Here is a 7,277-nt window from a genome sequence, read left to right as displayed (position 1 = left end):
AGACAGAGCAGGGTAAAGAAGAATGGAGAGTGAATTGGGATAGGAAGATGAGGAGATATCCACAAATGAGTGAGGGCCATGTTAACAGCACTTATTAGGAATTGTGCCTGCAGCTTTATGCATATGGTAAGGAGGAGGATAAAAAGCATATTATTTTGTGAGGGTGAACTCCAGCAGGGCTGAGATTTGCCTGAGCTTTCTATCAAAATAAGAAATGTGCCTGCGTGGCATTGACCCATGGTAAAGGCATAAAACATATTGATTAAGAGTGCTGTTTGATAATCATGGGTCTGAGGAATTTGGGATGATTTTTACCAGCCTGTTAGTTTTATTTATGATAGTGAGATTGATCATTTAAATCTAGTCTCAGTGAACCACATTGCCAAAGGCTCTGCCGTTGAGACTGGCTACATAGCAAGAATATGCTTACACAACCAGTAATGCACCAGAAACCTGGACTGAGACTCTATTTTGCGTTCTCTGGTTTCAAAGTATTTTATGCATACATTAATGGTTCATGATCTGAAAAGAGAAGTGCATCCTGCCAGGGCTATTATAAAGAGGGAAGATAATCAAAGCTCATACCTGGCCACTCCAGATCCCTTACTATTAGACAGCTTTTGACTATGATGTTTCCCCTTAATGCTGCTGCTATGTTGCATCCATTTTTTTTTTTTTTCTCCAACGAACTGTAGATTTGCAATCATCACCATTTGGGGTCCCAAGAGACTTCTTTAGCAGTGGAACTGTTCAGCTGCCACAGTTATCATGGCATGTGGAGGAGGAAATACACTATACTATGATATGCTTTGACTTTGCCTTTGTTTATAGGTGTGGTTTGCTCTAAAGATACTTTCAGGTTCTATGCAATAAATATATTAAACCTTGAGTTTATGGATTTTTACTCTTAACCTTTGTTTTAGAACTTAGAAAAGCCTTCACCTTCCCCACCAAAAAAGAGACACTGTAAAATCTTTTTTTCTGCTTAACTTATGGTTTACAGTTAATATGATCGAGATCATAATGAATATATAAATCAGTAGTGATTAGCCTTTATTATGAATCAGAATCACCCAGGCAGCCTGCTTAAGATGGAAATTATAGAGCTCCACCTAGTGGATCTGACATGGGGATTATAAGTTCACATTTTTGGTGAAGCCTTAAGGTGATTCTGACATGTGACAAACTAGGATACTTTAAAAATGCATTAATAAATGAGATAAGGTTAAATTCGTGGTACAAACCCTTCTCCATGGTGTTCCTTTTAGAATTGCAAGTAAATGCTGCTAGAGATATAGAGTCCGCAGTTATTTATGTAGACAGGGAATGATCTTGGACAAGAATTTTTGACTCAGGTATTATTATTTACACATTTATCAAGAACCTATTACTTGTCAGGCACTGTGCTAGGCATTAGGGATACCAGGATAAAGAACAGGTTGTGCTTTGACAAGCAGAGTCCAATGTTCCTCAGTTTTAGAAAACCTCACCCCACAGTCAGAAACATATTGTTCAAATATACATAACTGAAATACAAATTTCAGAAAATAATATTAATCCTGCCTACCTGCCATATAATGTGATGTTTACTATCTGGTTCTGGTTGAATCTATTATATCCTATTTCATTTAAAAATATTGCAGGTCTTGACCTGCTGAATTTGTTTTAAACTCTGCAAATGTAGGAAGGTGAAACTTCAGTTTGACAAACACAGGTCCATTTAAAAGTATGTGATGTGCATCCTATGAAGCACATGTGTTTATCCTTCTAGGCACATGTATCATGAGAAGGTGGAATTGGGAAGACTGAGAGTTTCCTCATTAACCTTGCTTCTCAAACTTTAAGTTGTACAGGAATCACCTGCAGATCTTATTAAAACCAGAAAAGATTCTCATTCAGTAGGTCTGGGGTGAGGATCTGAGATTCTACATTTCTATCTTTCAGTTGATGCTGATGCAGCTAGTCCATGAACCACTATTTGAGTAGCATTGCTCTAAAAATTACAAATGTGGGTAGGGGTGTTAAACTGGTAAGGTGAGACCTGGAAGAACTTTCCTAGAAGAGAAATTCCTCTAAGGAAAGATGAGTCAAGCATACAAGTCACTGACAGATGAGAACAGATGAGTGTGTGTCACTCAAATTTTACCCCAGCCTTCTATCCTTGAATCTGGTGGAAAGATGGCTGTATGCAAACACTTCCAAACCAACAAGCATAGAAACAATTGTTTTACTAAAAATCTGAAATCCCCCAGGGACTTAAGTATCACTGAGGTGTTACCCTATTGGGCGAGTATAACTCTAAAGTGAGGAAAGGGACTTTATCCACATTTTCGTAGGTGTCGTGGAATGGGGTCAGTAGGCTTGGCTCACTGGGGATTCCAGGGAAATCAACCGGACCTTGTTATCTTGAGAACTTCAGCCCATCAGCATCAATGGGAGCTTTAGGAGGGTGCAAGATTTATAAGAAGGAGCACAGTGCCCAGTGGACATGACATTGTCTAAGAGAGGATGGCACCCACCTTTCAGTTTCCTAGACTTATTCCTGGATACAGGTAAGATTTACCCTAGTTCTCTTCCAAGTGTCTGAGGGGGTATTTTTTCTGCTAGAGCAGGGGAGAAGGTAGATGCCAACCCAACACATATATTCTCTACCTCATCCAACCCACTCAGCAGTTCTGAAAAGCGAAGTATTATCTCCATTTGACAAACAACAAGACTGTCCATTAGAGCAATGGATCTGTAATAACCCCAGGTTGACTTCTCCAGATGAGTCCCACAGGTAGGTAATGTGAATTTTACCTATCGTTTTAAGTTCTGACAACAAGAACTTTAAGTGTCTCTACTGAACTTCATAAGTTCACTGGACAGTTATTCTCTTTGTTTTTTACATACTGTGTTCTGATTTTTAAAAATATTTTATTATTTTTGTGAGAAAAGTAATTTGTGTTCTCTGGGAAAAGAAAGATTAGTAGAAAGAAAGAAAACAAAGAAATGAAATCACCTGCTAGCTCACAACTCAGAAAACCACTGTTAACCTTTCATGTATTTAACAAAAACAGACAGATTCTGCAGATGATATTACAAGCTGCTTTATTTTTCCATGAATCATGACGTCTCTGAAATGCACAGGTGTGAAAATCTGCTACTGAAACATAGAGCAAGCAAGCACTGGCAGGTGGGTCAAAAGGCTACTGGTAGCAGGAGGAACAACTAAAGCAAAGTATTACCATAAGGTTAAAACATATGGCCTGATAAATGCCTGCCAGGGACACTACACATAAGGAATGTCTTCAGTGTCCCTTCGTGGGGCCCTGCAGCCACCCCTGAATTCCCTTGGACCCCTAGGATAGAAGGGGTCCTGTAAATTTCTTTGCATCCACAAAAACGCCCCCAATTTCTGTTTGCTTTTTCTCCTTTTATCCTCCACCCTAGCCATGTTGTCAAATTCTCTTATCATGTCCTCATTGCTGAAATTCATATCATGTATGGCTTCCTTATATTGCTTGAGGTACTGAGCCAGCCCCTTGTTTGTTTTTCTTTTGGCTTTCCTGGGTATATCATCCTCAGCTGGGCGCTTTCCTGCAGACCTCCTTTCACTTTCTGGCTCTCCCTCACTCTCTGGCTCTCTTTCACTGTCTGGCTCTCGTTCCCCCTCTGCCCTTCCCCCTCTCTCTGGCTTTCCCTCTCTCTCTGATCCTCCCTCCATCTCTGACTTTCCCTTCCTCTCTGACTTTCCTTCTCCTTTTGCCTTTCCTGCACTCTCTGGCTTTTCTTTATCCTTTAACGGTTCCTCATCTCCTGTCTTGCCCTTGTTTTCTGTCTTTCTCTCGTTTTCTAACGTCTTGTCTTCCAGAGTACAAGCTACTTCTGGCTTTCCCTCGTCCGGTGGCTGTTCTTCATTTTCTATCTTTCCTTGGTTCCAAAGCATTCCTTCATTTTCATTGAAGAATTTTTCCATGTCGAGATTTCCCCTCCTTTTCCTTTCCTGGGGGATGCGGGTTGAGGGAAGGGGAGACAAAGAGGAGACATGGGAGACTGAGGGCCTGGCGTGGAATGCAGGTCTGGATAGTACTTGCATCTCACCCCTGGTGAGGGTTCCCCTAAGCTGACCGGACCTCCAAGAGGGCCTTCTGCCCACCACATAGCCTGCCACTCCTCCCACACACGTGAGCCAGCTGTTCCCTGACAGGCCCTGCCACCTTCTCTGCACTGGTTCAGCCTGGTAAGGTGTGTGTTCATGTGGGTGGGCGGAAGGGCAGGGGCCCCGATTCGGCCCTAGCTGGGTCCTTCACACTCTCAACCCTTGTGGGCCCCTGTCCATGCAGCCCCCTGCTTTCACGGACCTGCGGGGGATTCTGGACAGGTTGCTCCTCCTTTTCAGGCCTCTTAGAGCGCTGGGAACAACAGACGCGCAGACCTGCGGACAGATAGGAGACAGGGGCAGGGACTGCGCGCTCAGCGGGCACACAGGGACTCGGTTCCCTTTCCTGAGTCCAGGCCCTGTTCACCCAACGTTTTTCTCCCCTACCTCCCCCGCACCCCAACCGCCATTTCTTTCCAGGCCTCGGGCACCAAACCAGGATGCTTTCCAAACTGCGTTTGTCTCTGTGTCCCCCTTCCCTGAGACAACCTGCCCCAGCGCCACCCCATTTTTGCGGAGATCAAGTGTTTCTATGGGCGTAGATTGTGAGAAGGGATTATTTCTAGAATATGTCTACGTTTCACTGTCGCACTGCGGAGTCGCTACCCCCACCCCTCATTTCTAGCACTAAAAATGGATGGATGACTCAGTGCAAGGGGGCGTCGTGAAGGCGAGCCAGGCTCGCTTCGGGAGTTCTCCCTCCCCTGTCCCCACCCCGGTCCGCTCCGCAGGCATCCCCTTCCTCACCAATCTACAGGATTCCTTCTCCGCTCCCTCCCCAATCCTACTGCCAGCCCCCTCCACCCCTGTCCCAGGGGCCGCCGACAGCTCCCGCTTTCACACTGACCTGCGGGTACCCAGGACACGCCTGTGCTTCCTCCGGCTCGCGGAAGCCGGCTCGCTGCTCCCCAGCAGTCTGGGCAGCTCAGACAGCTTATTCTGCGCGGGCGCCGGGACCCGACCGCTGGGCTGGCTGGCGGGCTGGCGTAGGGGCTGGTGCCCACGTAGGCATCCGACGGGTCACGTGAGCGCCGCGTCACTGGAGCTCGGCCCAGCTCTTGCCCGACACACCTCACCTTGGAGCTCGGCGCCCCCTCTTGCCTGACATACCTCATCTTCCATCCCTGAGGGACCGGAGGCTGGGGACTGTCGGAGTCTCGGTGCGTTTGTGTAGCAAAGTGGGGTCGCGGAGAAGAGGAGGAGGGGTGGCTTTCTGACCCCAGGTGCTTTACCTGACGCAGCTCACAGCATCCTCGCAAGGCATCTCTCTCTGATGCCCATTATCGCCAGGTGTGACAGCTGATCAAAGAGGGTACCCGACTTTGCCAAGAGCGCTCAGCCCCAGAACTCCACAGCCCACTTTCAATACTGGCTCTGCCTGACTCCAGAGCCCGGGGTAGTGACGCCTGCCAGGAAGCTGAGCTGCCACCTTGAGTGGCGGTGTTCCTGGGGTTCTGTCCTGGGCCTCCTCTCTCCTCAGTCCTCAAGTTGTCTCTCCCTGTGTGATCTCATTCATTTCCAGAAAGCACCGATGACTCCCAGATCTACATCTCCAGGCTATTCCCTTCTCCGTGTCTCATATCAACTTTGCCAACTCTCTGTTGGACATCACCGCCTGAGAGTCCCTGAGGGACCTAAAAGCCTGTGTACCCCAAATTTATTTCACCAACTTCCTTCTTGCCATCTCCCATGGCCTCTCTGCGCACTTGAAACTTACCTTCCAACATTTGATCAGTTTTCATAGAGAGAGAATCTCAGACAGGTAGAAAAGAAAGCATTAAAACCTTTTAAATATGAATTTCAGATGCACAAATTCATCATAGTCCTTGGTTTACAAGACACCCTTATTATTGATCCCTGCTTGTCCCTCTTCCTTCCCTTTTCTTTCCTGTCCTATTATGTCCTTCCCTGCCCATCCTTTGTCTTTTTTTCTTTCCTTTTCTTTCACATTTGTGAAGCTACCACCCACAAAAACTAAAAGTTACCAATATTTTAACTTCTACAGTGTAGTGACATGTATATGTATATATACACATATGTTTATTTATACACACATATATGTGTAGATGTATATTGTGTACATATATATGTGTATGTCGTGTGTTTTTTTGTGTGTGTAAATCTGGGCAACAACTATTTTGGTTTGCAAAATACCTTATCATGATTATATGATTATGAATTATGTATGTTACACAAACAATTCTGATTATATTTCTGCTACACATCTTTCTTCATTTAGTAAAACCTCGATCTTCCTACAATATTTTGCTCTATCAATATGTGTGTTTGTCATTATCACCACATAACCAACAGTACTGTCCTCAATGTTGAATTTTTTCCTGAATTATAGAGGCTAGGTGTTTCCATTTCCTCAGTATAAACTTTCATAAAATTATTATAATTATTCAAGAATTTGATGAAAATAATATCAAATCAGTTGAAAAGAACTGCTTTTCTGTTTTAATCATCTAATTATAGTGATTTTAAGCTATCTTTGGTAACTATTTGCTAAGTTATTTTGGTAATGGAGCCAAAGTATTAACAACTATTTCTCCTCTTTTAAAACATATACACAAAAATGTGGAATTCAAAATTAGTATCATTAAATTCAAAGAAATGTCATTTTATCTAAATTAAAAGATCTGTTCACAAAATGAGAAGTCAACACAACTTTTGCATTTGCGTGTAATAAATTGACACATTGTTCCTCAAGTAGTTACTACCTTTGGAAGAAGATATAATGACAGTTCTCTTGATGCATAATATATGTTGATTAAACATATTTTAAGTTAAATGTTTGTCATCCATTTTCTTAGAAAAGTAACCATTACTGAACATACCATTCACTAGAGACCTTTTGTTTCTTATTGCAGAATAAAAGTATCATTTCCTTTGCCGGGGGAGATGCGCTCTTATTTTTTGAATTTCCAGCTTTTCTGCCCTGCTTTTTCCCCATCTTTGTGGTTTTATCTGCCTCTGGTCTTTGATGATGGTGATGTACTGATGGGGTTTTGGTGTAGGTGTCCTTCCTGTTTGATAGTTTTCCTTCTAACAGTCAGGACCCTCAGCTGTAGGTCTGTTGGAGATTGCTTGAGGTCCACTCCAGACCCTGTTTGCCTGGGTATCAGCAGCAGAG

At 43.8% G+C, this 7,277-nt stretch overlaps 1 protein-coding gene across 5 annotated transcripts in view; it reads right to left on the bottom strand.

Annotated features, from left to right (window-relative positions):
- Positions 1 to 3,073: 3,073 nt before the first annotated feature.
- TCEAL2 (transcription elongation factor A like 2) overlaps positions 3,074 to 7,277 on the bottom strand; it is a 647,988-nt gene continuing 643,784 nt past the window's right edge. For 2 of the 5 annotated variants that reach the window (XM_050775986.1, XM_050775987.1), the window contains exons 2-4: positions 4,989 to 5,086; positions 4,344 to 4,417; positions 3,074 to 3,985 (exon numbers count right to left, since the gene is read on the bottom strand). In XM_050775986.1, the coding sequence (XP_050631943.1) occupies positions 3,272 to 3,958 (687 nt within the window). In that variant the 5' untranslated portion in view covers positions 3,959 to 3,985; positions 4,344 to 4,417; positions 4,989 to 5,086 and the 3' untranslated portion in view covers positions 3,074 to 3,271. Of the gene's footprint in view, positions 3,986 to 4,343; positions 4,418 to 4,988; positions 5,192 to 7,277 lie in introns of those variants that run through there. The other 3 variants (XM_050775985.1, XM_050775988.1, XM_050775984.1) reach the window with 3 other exon arrangements.

Source organism: Macaca thibetana, chromosome X (assembly GCF_024542745.1).
Source record: "Macaca thibetana thibetana isolate TM-01 chromosome X, ASM2454274v1, whole genome shotgun sequence".
NCBI classification, from domain to species: Eukaryota; Metazoa; Chordata; class Mammalia; order Primates; family Cercopithecidae; genus Macaca; species Macaca thibetana.
This window is presented reverse-complemented; position numbering and strand designations above follow the sequence as displayed.